Source organism: Lathyrus oleraceus, chromosome 6 (genome assembly GCF_024323335.1).
Source record: "Lathyrus oleraceus cultivar Zhongwan6 chromosome 6, CAAS_Psat_ZW6_1.0, whole genome shotgun sequence".
Classification (NCBI taxonomy): domain Eukaryota; kingdom Viridiplantae; phylum Streptophyta; class Magnoliopsida; order Fabales; family Fabaceae; genus Lathyrus; species Lathyrus oleraceus.
The window spans coordinates 44884163-44900504 of record NC_066584.1 but is presented as its reverse complement, the minus strand read 5'-3'; the positions used below and the strand labels follow the sequence as shown (position 1 = coordinate 44900504).

At 38.2% G+C, this 16342-nt stretch overlaps 1 protein-coding gene across 1 annotated transcript; it reads right to left on the bottom strand.

Annotated features, from left to right (window-relative positions):
• Window positions 1–11945: 11945 nt before the first annotated feature.
• On the bottom strand, window positions 11946–15863 carry LOC127092931 (protein kinase STUNTED). The gene is made up of 10 exons (XM_051031826.1): window positions 15464–15863; window positions 15250–15347; window positions 14910–15162; window positions 14256–14828; window positions 13931–14179; window positions 13641–13804; window positions 13485–13564; window positions 13221–13368; window positions 12900–13049; window positions 11946–12661 (listed from the first exon to the last, which is right to left on the bottom strand). The coding sequence occupies exons 1-10, from the start codon at window positions 15636–15638 to the stop codon at window positions 12419–12421; spliced, it is 2133 nt and encodes a 710-aa protein (XP_050887783.1). The 5' UTR covers window positions 15639–15863; the 3' UTR covers window positions 11946–12418.
• Between the last annotated feature and the right edge of the window lie 479 nt (window positions 15864–16342).

Below are 16342 nucleotides of genomic sequence, written 5' to 3'. Positions count from 1 at the left end.
AATATCCATGAACCGGGCGTAATACCGTTCATTCTCCCTTTTGGTCGGGGCATGAGGATAAGGGAGGTTTTGGATTGGAGTAGTGCTCACTACCTCCTTTCCCTTTGCAACTCTAGAACTCCTCCATCTAGGCTTTTTCACTTCCTCCCCCATTACTTCATCACTCGTATTTTTCTCAATCTCCACACTTTTTTTCTTTTCAACTTCACCATTCTTTTCGTTCTTTTCAACTTCTTCCTCCTCACTCCACTCCCCCACTTCACCATCAATATTTTCCTCCACTATTTCCTCCTCATTTTCTTTCTTTTTCTCTCTTTGTTCACTCTCAACTCTTTTGTTATTCTCACTCATCAACTCCTTCCCACTTCTCGTTGTGATCGCCTTACAATGCTCCTTAGGATTTATTTGCGTGTTTGCCGAAAAGGAAGGACCGGTTTGTTGTTCCGCGAGTTGCTTAGCAAGTTGCCCAACTTGAGTCTCGAGATTTTTTATAGCCGCGTCGTTGCTTTTTTGATTTGCCATTGACATTTGCATGAATTGCGTCAATGTCTCTTCCAACTTAGAAGTTACGACCGGAGGTTGTTGAGATTGATAAGGATTTTGGGGAGGGTTTTGACGGCTAGAAGAACCACCTCCATAACCTTGGTTATGGTAATAGTTACTCCTAGGTTGGAACCCTTGGTTCCCTTGGAAATGTGGTTGTTGATTTTGAGGGTTTGGTTGATAAGGTTTTTGTTGTTGTTGTCTCGGTTGGTAGTCCCTTTGGTTTGCCATGTAGTTTACATCTTCGAACCCCGGAGGTGGACATAATCTGGTGTCATGCTCACCTTTGTAAAGCTCACAACAAGCTATTTGTTTAGCTTTAGAAGGTTCCCTCAACTCTTTTATTTGCTGCGTTAAGAGTTCCACTTGTTGTGAGATGAGTTTGTTTTGAGCAAGGATGGCATCGTTCGTCCCTAGTTCAAGCACTCCCGGCTTTTTCAAAGAGTTGCCTCGACTTTGACTCTGAAGATCATTTAGAGCCATTCGATTTATGATATTTGTAGCTTCTTCGGCACTTTTAGACAATAAAGAGCCACCCGACGTAGCATCCAACAACGTCTTGCAATTTGGTTGAAGTCCATTTTTGAAAATATGGATTTGAGTCATCTCATCAAATCCATGCCCTTTACACTTCCGAAGCATGAATTTGAATCTTTCCCACGCTTCATTTAAGGATTCATTGATTCCTTGTGCAAACACTGAGATGGACGTCTTGGATTCCATGAACCGGTTATGGGAGAAGAATCTTTCGATGAACTTCTCTTCTAACACGTTCCAGTCTATCATGACGGCAGGTGTTTGATCTAAGTACCAATCTTTTGCTTTGCCGAGCAAAGCGTGGGGAAATAATCTTCTGAATAACGGTAGCTCCTGAGCCTGATCCACTCTGGCCGCCAATGCTATCTCATAAAATTTCGTGAGAAAAGCAAAGGGATCTTCATGGTCCATTCCGGTGAATGGACTTCCATATAATAAATTGAGAGTTCCCGTTTTCATCTCAGCTTGCCTTCCCGTGTTGTTGGCAAACTGAGCAGTGTTTCTTGGACTGTTTATGCATGGAGTAGAAATAGGCGGTGGTGGTGGCTCCATGTTAGGTATGAATGGTGGTGGATTTGTGGTAGAAGAACTTTCTCCTTGTTCTTGTCGATGTCTCGCTTGTTGCCTCCTTTGTCTCGTTTTGCTATTAAGCCTCCTTGCGGTTCTCTCGATCTCAGGATCAAAAAGAAGTTCGTCCACAGGGATTTGCCCTCGCATAAAACGTAAGCTGCACACTAAACCAAACAAATTACAAGCACAAGTGAAAAATTCGAAAGCTAAAACTTAAACAACTATTGCGATGCTCGCAATATCAATTCACAATCCCCGGCAACGGCGCCATTTTGTTGAATGTTATTTTAAGTGTCGGGTTTTTGTTATCGTATCCACAGGGATTGTGAGATATCACCGCCTTTCGACAGTTGTATTAATTCTTAGCTTAAGGTAACAATGGGGTTTTGGTATTTGTCACGGTATCTTGCATAAAAGTATAATAAAATGCGGTAAAAGTTTTGGTTTGAATATTTGAGAAATATTGCCAAAGTTAGGGTTCGACGATCACTTTGCATGTATATGTTCGATCAACAAAACTTATAAACTCCTTTAGATGATAAACTATTTCACAAAGTCCTCCCAATGTGTTTATCTCTAACACACATTGTGAGTTTTCCCATTTTGATCCATTATTTATCTCTAACACAATCTATCAAAATGACAACTTTTTGGTTCAACCTTATGGTGAACAAAATCATTCATTACTATCTCTAGCTAACAAACAAGATTGGATGAAAACCTAGGTTAAGAGTTGGTAAACATCTCTCGATCATAAACCAACACAAAGAGTTTTCAATAAGAACAAAGTTTTCACCATATATTCACCATTAAAGAGTTTACAAATGAAGATCCTTACATTTACACACAAAGCTAATGATCATCTACATCTAACCTTGACAAAATGAAGGACTTAGCTACTCATTTTCATGGTAGTTTGGTCAACAAGTTTTGGAAGAAGGTTGATCAACATCCGAGTCGAATAATCGAGATTGGATGGGAATCCACCTTCTTTTTGTGAAAGATGGTTAAGAGATGAAGAAAAATGGTTTCTAGGTCACAAAAGATCCTTGGAACAATGCTGTAAAAAAATCTAGAAAAAGTACAAAAGTATGGAAAAATAAGGTATGGCTCCAAAAAGTAGCCCTTGCTACTTATAGAGTTGCTACTGGGCTGTCATGCTCGCTAGGCGAGCAGAATGACTCGCCTAGTGAGCCCCTAAATGAGGCACCTGAGGCACCTGCGCCCAGAGAAACAACCATTGCCAGACTGTCATGTTCGCTGAGCGAACAAAACCTTCGCCTAGCGAATGCCACGCTCCAACCTTCGCTCCAGCGAGCTTGAGAGGTTTTGCTACTGGAATGCTCGCTGGGAGCTCGCTAAAGGCTCGCCTAGCGAGTGAGTGCTGGCTGCGCTTTTCACCAAGTCTGGACGTGTTCGCCACACACCTTGCTGGAAGCTCGCCTAGCGAGTGTGGTCATGTTTGCCACTGTAAAATACTGAAGCTTTTCGTTGGGCTCTCGCTGGACGCTCGCCTAGCGAGTCCTTCGCCATAGCCCTCGCCTAGCGAGCAAGCTGATGAATTCTTGTTTTATTTGATCCCTTTGTCAAATTTCTTGTGTCTTCACTTTCTATTATTTCATGCCTACTTCCTGCATAATAACACACAAATCAAAGGTACCAAGATCGTTTATCATTGAATTGCATTTCATCCAAAACAAAGGTGGTTTCGAACACTTTAGCAAGGAAATGGAGTGAAAGATACCCATATTTGATAGCTCATATTAGCACTTTTGGGTATCTAACAATGAGTAGTTGGTCATTATCGGTTTGAGTTGACATCTTCCTGGCATACATGACCAGGTGGCTGAGAGGACAAGTATTTCCTTTGTACTTTTCAAAGTCAGGGACCTTGAATTTCACAGGGATCTTCACATTTGGAACCAAGCAGAGTTCGGCAGCAGACTTGCCGAAAAGATCCTTCCCTCTGAGAGTTTTCAATTCCTTGCGAAGCTCAAGAAACTGATCGTTCATAGCATCCATCTTCTCATAAACATCTAGACCCTCAGACGGCTCAGAATGATAGATGGTGTCGTCTACCCTGGGCAAAGTATGCATGACAGGAGGAGGAACAACAAGGACCGGGCTAGATGCCGGCATAGAAGCAAAGGCTGGAACAAGACCCTCAGGCATGAAATTGGGAGGCATCCCCACGGGAACCCGGTTGGCATGGCTGTTGGAACAAAGTGCATACTAGCAGCGGGCACAATAGAGGAGACAATCTCGGAGATAACTGTTCTCTGGGGAGGAGTTGAGGGTGTCGGAGAAGACTGACTCTGGGCAGCCATGAGTGACTCCATTAGGACAGTCAATCTGGCCACTTCCTCTTTCAGCTCGCGGTTCTCTTGCTCTAAGTGATCCATCAGTCTTGAAATGTTGGCTCTAGTGTAGTATCGGTGAGTCAGCTTGTCTTCAAAATAAATGAAGGACACAGAGTTAGACCACAGGGCAAGGGACCGGAAACAAAACCTGCTTATGCATATGATGCATGCAATGCTTGTGCATATGATTTGTTTTTTATTTCAAAGGAACTTTAGAGTTTTATTTGCAAATTCTGGAAATATTAAGCATTTTATCACATATGGAAATATCTCATCAAATAATATCAGGGAAAAGAAGTGCAACATCTTCAATCATACACAAGAGAAAAGGAAAATAATCATCCTATGAATCCCTAGAAACAATCATCTACAGCTCGGGACACAGGAAGATAAGATGCGCAAAGCCTCTTCACCTCCCTCTCGTAGGCTGCCTCCATATCGGCCTTCTCTTTGGTGAGTCGATCATACCTCCTCTTCCAGAACTTAGAAGACTGAGGAAGTAGAGAAGTCCATACATCATCAGGGTCATCAATAACCTGATGCTCAAGAAACTCTATCAAAGCGTCCTTCTCCTTAATCTGCTGAAGCAACTCTTCACTTTCACGGATCCAGGCACGTGAACGGTCTTCGTCTCTCAACTCCTCTACTCCTTGATTAGGGAGGGTTGAAGGCCCAGCCATAATCATAGGTGTAGGTCTCGGATACTCGTAAGGCATGAGATACTCAGACGCCCTCTTCCTAACCCAAACAGTGTAAGGCTCCAAAGCAATGCAATTCTTAGGACCCAACTCTTTCCTTACATTCCTATGAATCTTGCGCCAAGCGCGGACCATCCTAGCTTTCAAGCCTTGGGGATCTTTACCATCCTGAAAGAATACACCCTCTAACAGAATGTTATTGGGTTTATCCTTTAAGGGGAACCCAAGCTGCCGACGTGCCAAAACAGGATTGTAGTTAATCCCACCACATGTACCAAGAAGAGGTACATTGGAGAATTCGCCACAAGAGTCAATAATCCGCACACCATCATACACATGGTTATACCAAGAGATATCATCATTAGTGAGAGACATGAGTCTCGTGGACCACCGTAGACATCCCTTATTCTCCTTGAAGGCGATCGTCTGCGGTAAGTGAGAAATAAACCACTTATACAACAGAGGCAAACAACACACAATGGCGCCACCACCCTTTGCATTCCTCATATGCAAAGAGAAATAGGTATCGCCCAACAGAGTCGGAACGGGATTAAGAGTAAAGAAAATCCTAATAGCGTTCACATCCACAAACTTGTCGATGTTGGGGAATAATACTAACCCATAGATGAGAAGTACAAATATAGTCTCAAAGGCGTCCTCACTCATGGCCTTCCCATACATAGTAGCTTGAGCAATGAGGAACTCAGAAGGGAGACCTTGAATTCCACCTTTGGTAGTCATATGAGCATCAACCAGAGATTCATCTATGTGCAACATGTCTGCTATCTCTTGTGAAGTAGGAATACTCTCCAAGCCACTGAACGGCACCTGATCCAAAATAGGTATACCCACAAGATAAGCATACTCCTCAAGGGTAGGCAAAAGCTGGAAATCCGGAAACGTGAAGCAACGGTACAAGGGATCATAAAACTGCATCAATACACTCATCAATCTTTCATCCACCTGAGTGGTCAGAAGAGGAATAAGCTTCCCGAAACGAGCCTTGAAACCCAAGGGATCTAATACATAAGATGTCAAATTCCTTAACTCTTTCAAGTCTGGTTTTCTGAAACTGTACTTCTTTATATTCCTTCTTTGTCTTTCCATGTCTGAAAAATTTGCAAATAAACCCCCTTAAGTTCCTTGAAAATTTTCTTATTATTTTGATGATATGAATGCAAATGGGTGCATGAATGCAACAATCACACTCAAGGATCAAGCAAAGCACACCAAACAAAGGTCATGGGATGGATCATGTTATCCTTAATATCAATCATCCATTTTGGTGGATTATGGTTTACACCTTATCAACACCCAAGTTCCATTGATATTAAGGATACCTGAACGGACAACCATGAATCAAGGGTTTGTTGCAAGTCACGAGCATGGAGTTTGGTTAAGAACCACCCAAAAGGGAGTGTACTAAGGTTTAAACCTGCCAAACATGTTCTACAAGAGGTTCCCATAGTCATCATCCCATCTTTTGGATATTATCGGAGAAACGACTACTCGTATTCCAAAAATATTCTCAAGAGAGACTCTCATGAGTGTAGTATCGCGTAACAATCGTATCAAATCTTACACTTGAACGACCTTCGCACTACATCCTAAGCATAGGTCAAGATGAGTTTGGTAAACTAAGGTCCTTGGCTTCTAAGGTCTATATTGGAAAAGTAATGTCTAACCACAACTTACTTGTGTGACATTATTGATCCCAACATAACCTCCACCAAGTGAATGGACTTGCAAGCCAACTTGCTAAGGAATAACTCCACACAAGTCAACAAGACTATGCCATTCTCCTATCCTAAGTGCACTCGAGTTCGGGTATAGAACTCATCTCACGAAGATCACCAAGCATACAAGGAATTAATATTCAAACAATTCAATCATTACATACAATACAGTAATCCCAAATTGCACAAAAATATGTCACAAAAAAAAATACAATACAATACAACAAATATGAAAGTAGGCAAAACCCACTAGGCAAATTATTTTTCCCCAGCAGAGTCGCCATTTTCCTGTAGCGGGGTATTCGTTACCATTAGAGATATTGACTAAATCCAAGGTAAATCATACAAGTCGAGTCGCCACCGCACTTCTATTTATCCAAAGGAATGGTTAGAAAGCGAACAAAAACCTAAAAGTTTTATCGAATCAAAAACTAGTAAAAATATCAGAGATCTGGGTAAGGGGTTGGTTATGCAATGGGAAGGTGTTAGGCACCCAAAGCATCCTAGGTACTCCTAGGGAGCCCTTTTCACATTTGTTGTAAGGTTGTGTTTTTTTTTGTGAAAATTTATTTGTGCAAACATGATTGAAGGGATGAGAAAAGAATATACAAATTTATTTACATTTTGTGTTTGAATGGATGAACCCATTGCCTACGTACCATCTTAAAAAAAGATTAGGATCAAAACCTCGTAGTTCGGGGTAAAAAAATTCAAAAAAAAGTTGGTGAATTGATTGGTCCAAAAACCTTAAGTTCTTTTGTTATCAAAGGGAGAAAACTCAACCTAAAACCACAAATCCACCATGTGAGGATAACTTCAACATGCTAGTGAGGGGTTAACCCTATAATAAGCATGGAAGACTCATTGTCCATCACTAAGGATAAAGGTGAGTATCATATCTACCTCAAGGATAATTCAAACCTAATAGCTAATGGTTATATAAAAAGGGTTTGATTAAGAAGGTGGCCATTGAAACCACAAAAAGTATTTGAATGGGTTATATTTACCAATTAAAAGTATTTACAAAAATATGGTTAAAGTGGATTAAAAGGTTCAATTCAGAATAAGTGTTATGAAAAATAAGTTTTGAAAATAAAAAGCATAAGGCTTAGGTTTCTAATGTTGAAAACAAAAGTTATTGTTTGCACAAAAAGTTTTGGCTTGGGTTAGAATGGGGAAAAAAAAAGAAGGGTTAAATTCCTAAACATACAAGAGATAAGGGAAACGAAAATAAAACCACATTAGGAGTTCCCCTCTTGAGATCATATTGATGATCCAAGTAGCTCACATCCTTTGGAATAAGCAGTCACAAACAAATATCTCAAGCCATTAAGCACAGGTAATCGGAATAAACCTCCAGGGGGTATCCCACAAATAAAGTGGAACACCAGGCCATCTCTGCAAGAGTCATGTGAGCCCTCACAAAAAAAACTCAACAAACAGGTTAGAGAAACAAGATAGGGTAATCAAGTGTTGCCCCCAAATCAAAATGTAACCACATGAATCATGCCATTAAAATTCACAAAAAAGCTCACAAAAAGCAACCAAGGGCAGGAGGCCTAAACCTCTTGTCAAACACATACATTAAAAGGGTATCAAAAAATTCAGGTTGAAAGTATAAAGTAGTGGAAATAGGGCATACCTGATTGGGGAGGATTGATTGAAATTGAGTTGCACCCGTGAGGTTTGCAGAGCAATCTGAGGGTTTATATGAGAGGGAATTGGTTCTTTGCCGATGAGTTCCCTTCAGCCTCTGGAGGTTGCTCTGAACTCTGTTAGCTCTTCTCTCACTTTCTTTTTCCTGCCAGGGTAATAGGAATGACATGTCCTTTTGTTTCACTGAAACTCTGAATTTATAACTTGGTTTTTGTGGACCTGTGAGCTCAAATGAGAGAGGCCCAAGTCTAAATTTTTTTTTGTTATATTTTATTTATTATTTTATTTTATTTTCGTTTTTGTTTTCGTTTTTATTTTTATTTTTTTTAGTAAACAAAAGTAAGAGAAACAATGATGTATAATTCAAGCATGCTTGGTGATCTCAAACCAATCACAAGGAGTCTCACCCAAAGGCAAAGGGAACCAAGATGCTCATGATCCTTGAGGCTATGCAAATGCAATGTTATGATGCCATGAGGGATCTTAGGGTCAAAATTGGGGTCTTACACAGACTAGGCACTCTCACTGAAGTTTACAACTTCAGAAGTTGGATATATGTCAGCTCTGAAAAGTTGGAATTCTTGTACCTGAGGGAAGCTAAAAAGAACTTTGTTGTCAAACTCTCTGGTATAGTTGAACTTGTGCTTCATAAGGTTCCTCTAACGCTTCTTCTTCCTTCTACAGAAGCAATTCATCCTCCTTCACCAGATCAGATGACTTTGGTTGCTTCTGAGACAACTCTTAAAGCTAGAAGTATTTATGAGGTTAATATGACTGTGATTTCTGAGGAAATCATTATGAAAACTTTGGAAGACTTGAAGGCTGAGAATTTTATGGTCAAAGAAATGCTGGACAAAATGGATGAGATGTTCAAGCGTCAAGATGAGAAGACAATAAGGATTGAAGGGATGCTTGGAGCTATCTTATCAAGACTGTCACCCCCTCCTTAAACCATTGTTTTAAAACTTTATGTTTTCTTTGTTTTTATTATTTTTCATTTATGTACTTGGATTAAAATTTATGAAATGAAAATTGTGTTTGGCTTACTTTGTCTTTATTTTTTTTGTAATAATGACAAAGGGGGAGAAGAATGATTGATTTTGATATACCTAACTCCAATTATGAAACTCAAACATGTCTTTAACATTACTTATGACATTGATAACTTTTATGGAAACTTTAAAGAAGTTCATCATGTTAACCAAGTGTTCCAGGTTTTAAGGCATTAACCAAGCTGATTAGAGTTCAAGTGAATCAGTTCTGAATAATTAATTAGGTTGTTTGCAGTTAAACAAGCATACATGTTCTGAACTAAATTCAAGTGAACCAGGTGTGTATTGAATCATACATATACAATTTTTGAACCAGACGAAGTTCTGAGCTAGATGTATACAAGTTCTGAGATCAACCAGACATGCATACAACCAGACATATAAAAGATCTGACAAATCATGCTCTATGAGAGGCTGATAACCATACTTTCTAACAAAGTTGTTTTTGAAATGAAATACTTATGTATACAAGCTTTTGCATTATGGGAAGTTACTATATCCATTGTAATCAGGCTTATGTCTTATGGGAAGTTATTTCTTTCATGCCGATTGAGCTTTCTATATGTGTGGATTATTTTTAGTCTTAAATTCATAGGGAGCTTGCAAACCTAACTCTAATATTCTAAGCTGAAAAATAATTTTTAACAATATAAAATTCAGGGAAAGCTTACAAACCTCACTCTGATATTTTTATGTGATTACACTAAGTAAAAATTATTCATCAAAATACATAGTTTTGTCATCATCGAAAAATGGAAGATTTTAAGAACAAGATTTGGTTCTGCACCTGACCTTTAATTTTGATGATAACAATGCATTGATTTTGACTATGAAGAAATGATGTGTGTCATCATCAGATTTTGAACCCAATATACTCTGACTCTAAAGCGATACAAAGTGTTTTACAAGATGTTGTCAAGTTCTAGAATTATATTAGACAACAATTCTGATGAACGCTTGTGCTAAAGCTTCTGACTATTATTCTAATTAAAGAGCCTCTGAAGGATTGTCAAGCCGTTAAGATTCTGTGCTCTCAAGTTCTGAAGACTCTAAAGAATAATATCTGAAGACTCTGAAGAGCAGGTTGTGAGGAACCGTGTCAAGACTCTGAAGACAGAGGTTCTGAAAATTCTCCCAACTAGTCTCTTGATCCTTCTAAATATTCTTCAACGTCATTTATTCAGAAGCCTCTGAAGATTAGAAGATAAGATGAAAAGATTTCGCATCAGGAAAATAGTACATAGTACAAGATCGCCATTCCCTCCACTACGCTGATTTTGTGAATTAAGGACAATACTATTGTACCATTTTGCCTCCCAATATACAAACCGTTATACAAAGAGAAATTGCATTTTGCTATTCCAATTCTACCCTCTAACGAATCTTTTAACTGCCTATATAAAGGAGACTTGGAAGATTGGATAAATTGTTAATTACTAATTCACGTTGCTATTCACTACGCTATTACACAACACTTTTGTTAAACTTGATATTATTTGTGTAAAGTTTTTGTAAACACACATAGAGCTTTTGTTCGTTATTGTGTGAGAATTTCATTATGTTAAACTTGTGTTAATTTGCTTTCTTAGAAGCAATCTTGTAAATACATTCTTGTAAATTCATTTGTTTAAGTGTATTCCTTGAGTGACTATGTTTTAGTCAAATAGACTCAAGAAGACAAAGATGGGTTGTCTTTTTGGTGTTTGTAATCAATTTCTATTATAGCGAATTAAGTCCTTGTTGAGAAGACAAAATCACTTTGGTGGGTAGACTGGAGATAGCTTTGTTAACAGCGAATCAGGATAAAAATAATTGTGTTATTTTTCTTGTTCGTGTTACTGTTTGATTGTGTTGGTTTTAAAAAGCTTTCTTTTTTAGAAACTTAATTCAAATCTCTCTTTTTTGTGTTTCTTGCCACATTCACATTAGGGGTCTAGAGCTCCAATTCAAGTGTAAGTAAATTTAATGTTGAGGAAATGAAGTGGTGGTTGGAAGAACATAACAAGTCTCTTCATTTTTTTTTTTGAACAATGGCAAAAAAAAAAGGTGAAAATGTGAAGTTTGGAGCATGAGTTGACTTTGAACGAGCCATTAGTGGTGATATTGAAAAAAAGTTAGAGATGCAAAATTGAAAAGATCTAGGAGAACCTAAATCTCTCCCAAAGTAAATCGATTTCCAAAGTAAATCAATTTCCACATATGACGCCATTATCTTGAAATCTCTCCCAAAGTAAATCGATTTCCAAAGTAAATCAATTTCCACATATGACACCATTATCTTGAAATGGAGCATAGGATGACTATATGATTATGAAGACCACTGTAGTAAATTATCAATGTGGTGGTGACTGTTCTTCGATAATCGGAGAGGATACATGTAAGAAAGATTAACACTATAACACTCAAATTAATATAAAATTGAAGTGAAAGTTTACAAATATGAATTAAATCGTATTTGAGTTGGACTCGAGATCACACTGATATAAGGGATGTTGCATTATTTGGCGTAGAGCGCATAGCCGTTGAATCAAGATGAACAATTCTAGTTAGAAGAGAGGCATGCTTAAGTGTGGTGCCATATAATATAAGCCCACCTGCGCGGCAATGTGACGAGTTCCTGAAGAAAATTGGATCTATGTGCATAAGATCAATTTTTGTGGGCCATTGACCAGCCAGAAATAAGTACAACTTTTTGTTATTAAAAAAATTTAAGACACATTTTATTCATCCTTCTATTACAGAAAGAAGTAAAACAACTTTTACATCCTATATTTTTGCCACTGCAACAACATATAACACAACCAACTTGAGATCAATGATAGATTACATAGATTACAAATTACAAGGGGATAGTTTCCCGGATGAAGGGAAGGAGGAGGACACTCACAAACAACCTCTCTTCCAAACCCATCAATGAATTTGTGCAGAACAACAGACTCTCTCTATATTGGTTTTTCACATGTTATTTTACCAGAGGCAATCTTATTTGAGAGATCATCCCATACTACATGTGTACACCTCTAATTATTAGTTTCCCATAAGTTCCTTCCTTTTGAGGTAATTTTGTTCGTGACATTGTCGAACATTAAATACTTGCACCTCTTTCAGTCTGGATTCGAACTTTGATTTGTTCCATTATAACAAACTAGTCTTTCCTGCTAGACTCGAACACCGTGGTAGAATATACACATATACACAGCACACATACACACAAAATTTAGATGAAATAAAATGAAGTTTCTTCTAGCACTTTGCGAGGAGTTAGATCAATCAAAGCTAGATGAACGGCTCCACCTGCCTCTCAAGTAGTCCTCTAAAGAGACATTTTGATCAACACTCCACAAGGAGAGTGCGTCGTCCTCCACATCAAGCAGTGCAAGATTTAGGTGTGACCGTAAGTTAGAAGTTGGAGAAGCTTCTTCATCAAGCAACTCTGAAGCTTTCAATGCATTAATTTCTAACCTTGCCCACTTCATTACTACAGCATCACCTTTAAGAACCTTTGAGATCTGTGGTCCAATGGAACAAATATGAGATTTAACAATAAATGCTATCATAAGATAAGCCTAAATAAGTTGCAAATAAGCTCTTCTGAATCCACCTTGAGAAGGTATGGTATATATGCTATTTGAATTCAACTGTGCATGATATAGGATAAGCAAATCATGTAGGTCAAATTATATTTTCTTTATTTTTCTGTATATAAAATACTAAATTTATTACTAGGCCGATTTTTATATCACTTACAAGGCTCATTTGAGGCCTAGCTCCTGGAGCACGTCTGATACAAAGTGTAGCTGCTAAGACCATTCTTTCTATCTTTTCATGATCATAGTTATCACCCAAACTAGGATCCAACAATTGCGACAGCTTCCCACTATTCAGAATCGGACTTGCCTACAAATGATACATTTCCGTTAGTTTTTCCCTCCAACACCGAAGATAATAATGAACTGATAAAATATATAGAGTAGCACCACGGTCTAGCGCTAGTGGTTGTTACGCAGTGTGTTTGAGTGTTGTAAACTTTAAATAACCGAGTTCGATTCCTACTCATAGAGTACATACCCACATGACAAGGCTCTCTTGACCCTTAGGATAATCACCACTTATAGGCTTTCTCCCCGAGAGAAGCTCAAGAAGCACCACCCCAAATGCATAGACATCAATCTTATCATTTACTTTACCATACATGAAGTATTCAGGAGCCAAGTAACTGCATAGATAGATGAGTGTAGTACATAGTTCAGAATCATTTCAATTACAATATTTTCCTGCAACAAATATGCATAGGAATGGACGGTCCAATTATGCGGAAGTTGAAGTACAAACCCAAAAGTTCCGGCAACATCAGTGCAGGTTGTGTATGATGATGAGGATGATGCCCATTTAGCAAGTCCAAAGTCAGACAGCTACAGAAAATCAACGTGGCAGCATGAGTACAAATCGTTCAAAATATTGGTGTGAGCCAAAAGAGAGATAAATTACCTGAGGCTCAAAATCCTCGGATAATAACACATTTGATGATTTTACATCGCGATGGATCACAGTTTTGTCACCATTATTATGCAGATACTCCAACGCGTTGGCAACACCCAGTGCCACTTTATATCTCTCAGTCCAACCGAACTCGAGTAGACTTTTCTTACTACCTATTAAACAAGAGGTGGTAAATCATATGTGATCAGGTTATATCGAATAAAAAAACTCTAACAAATCATATTATCAAGAGAGATGAAGATTCATCTTATAAGAAAACTAAGGAGAATATAACGTACCATGAAGGTTATGTTCAAGGCTCCCTCTTGATAAGAAATCATAGACCAAAAGAAGATTGTCATCTTCAAAGCAGAATCCAACGAGGGAAATGATGTTTATGTGATGCAAAGTAGTGATAATTTCTATCTCTAAAACAAACTCCTTCAAAACATCGTCAGAAGGCTTTAAGATCTTAACAGCAACTTCCTTTCCATCAGGAAGACAGCCTCTATAAACCTCACTACTTCCTCCTTTTCCGATCAAATTTTCTGAAATCAAACCAAAAATGTCAATAAAACCAATTTAGACCAAATGGAAATCATAGTCAAAAATCAAAATACGCACCAGGCAAGAAATTTGACGTTGCCGATACAAGTTCTTCGTACTTAAACAATCTACAAGAAGATGAGTATTTCTCATGAAGCCCCACCAATTCTTTAGGAACATTTACGGATTTGCGTTCTGGTGAAGCAATCGTCCCTATTTCAGCATCCACCGGAACAAGAGCCCCACTTCTGCTATCTAGACCCAAAAACTGATCTTTATCATAGGAAAGATCTCTAGCGGGCAACTGCATTGCCCATTGAACCACAGAAATCTGAGGAAACGACGATCTTTCAGAATTTCTCCTGTCTGACAATGAAATTCTGCTATGTAGTAGTGGCCAACCAGGTTTCGAATCAGCCACCTCTCTGTAATGCAAAGTTTTCATACTCAAACCAGCATCAGTTACCTTTACAGGCACCATAGCCAATGAGTTCTTCTCGTTCTCCCTATCACCGCTGCCATACAACTCTTGATCTGCAGCTTGGTAGCAAGATGAATCCGACAATATCGAATATTGCATATCATCATTCAGTACTTTTGAACTCTTGCCAAATTTCCATTGAATCGAACCAAGCAACCCAACTTGATGTCCTGCAACATCTCATAAACTAAGAACTCCACTATCTCTCAATAAAATTCCCATAAAAAAGTGCAAAAATCAATAAAAAAAACCTTTTAAATTGGCGCAATTTGTAGACGATGATCCATCTCTCTTGAACACAACCTTTCCATTATCAACACCAAAAACCCAACAATCCTTAGATAGCTTCTTAGCACAATACCTAACTATAGAAATAGATGGCCTAATTTTACTAAAACCTCGCGGTGTTCCAAGTATAACATGAGTCGCACAATATTCATTTGCTTCTCTAACCAAAATTCTCCTCACCGATGAACCCCGGCAAATCTTAAGCTTCAGATCCACCTACAAAACATGAAAAATGTATTTCCTTATTTCCAAAAATGAACTAAGCCTCCTTAAAACTGATGCTAACAGAAAATAATCACTAACCTGTTTCAAATTACAGAATCCTTCATAACCAGAAAGAACAGAATCAAATGCTTTAACAAGAGAAAACAAAGAAGATTTCCCATCTCTATTCACAGTCTCTACACCAACAAAAGAAAAAACAAAATTGATCAAAATACAACAAAAATAACAAGACGGATAACCGAATCCGAGTTAGTTAGTTAGTTATAAGTTAGTTATTTAGTTAGTTAGTTACCATGATTTGGAAGAACATGAAGAGCAACGATAAGATCACCGGGTTGAGCGACGTTAACTAACGCCCAAGTCAGTAACTCCGAGCAGTGACAGTGTGATTCTTCTTCCATCTTGACACCAACCACCAGAGTACGGGTTCCACCGGAGGCGGAGCGTCCGTTGTAAGCGGTGATCATTTTGAAGATGCCACGTGGCAGCGGTTACGAGAGTCCGTTATTGGTGTCGTTATGTTGTCGGTGAGAGGAGAATGTGATGTAAGTGTCGGTGGTGAAGGTGGTTAAAGGCAAGACAGTGGTAGACGGTGATGAAATAGAGTGTGAGTGTTTAACCACAAATTTGATTTGATGATTATTTCTAAAGTTGCTAAAGTTGCTTTCATTGATATATAGAGAGATACACGTGGGGTGATGTAAATATTAATAATGCGTAATGTTTTGACAGCGGAGTCTCTTTTTGGGAAATGAAAAATCCATTTATAGGTAGGAATTAGGATGAAATGTCAACGAGATTAAATTGGCGGGTAAATGAATCATTAATATTTTTGATGGAAGTTTGTGGGAGAAGATTATGCTACATTAGCTTCTATCCTAAGTACCCTATGTTAGCAAATTACAGGGCTTTTATATGACTGTTTTCTTAATTAATAAATTAATAAGTATTTATTTAACTTAAATGCACTTTTATTATCATCTTCAAAATAAAAATAATGTTTGATTCCTCTATCAATCATACTACTAGTGATTTGAAGCACAGATTTAATATGGCACCAGAAGAAAATTATTTTTAAAATATTGTTGGGATAATTTTAGAAAAAAAGTGATTAAATGGCAATAAAGAAAGATGAATAAGAAAATAGACTTAGTGAATTGTAAGGAGCATA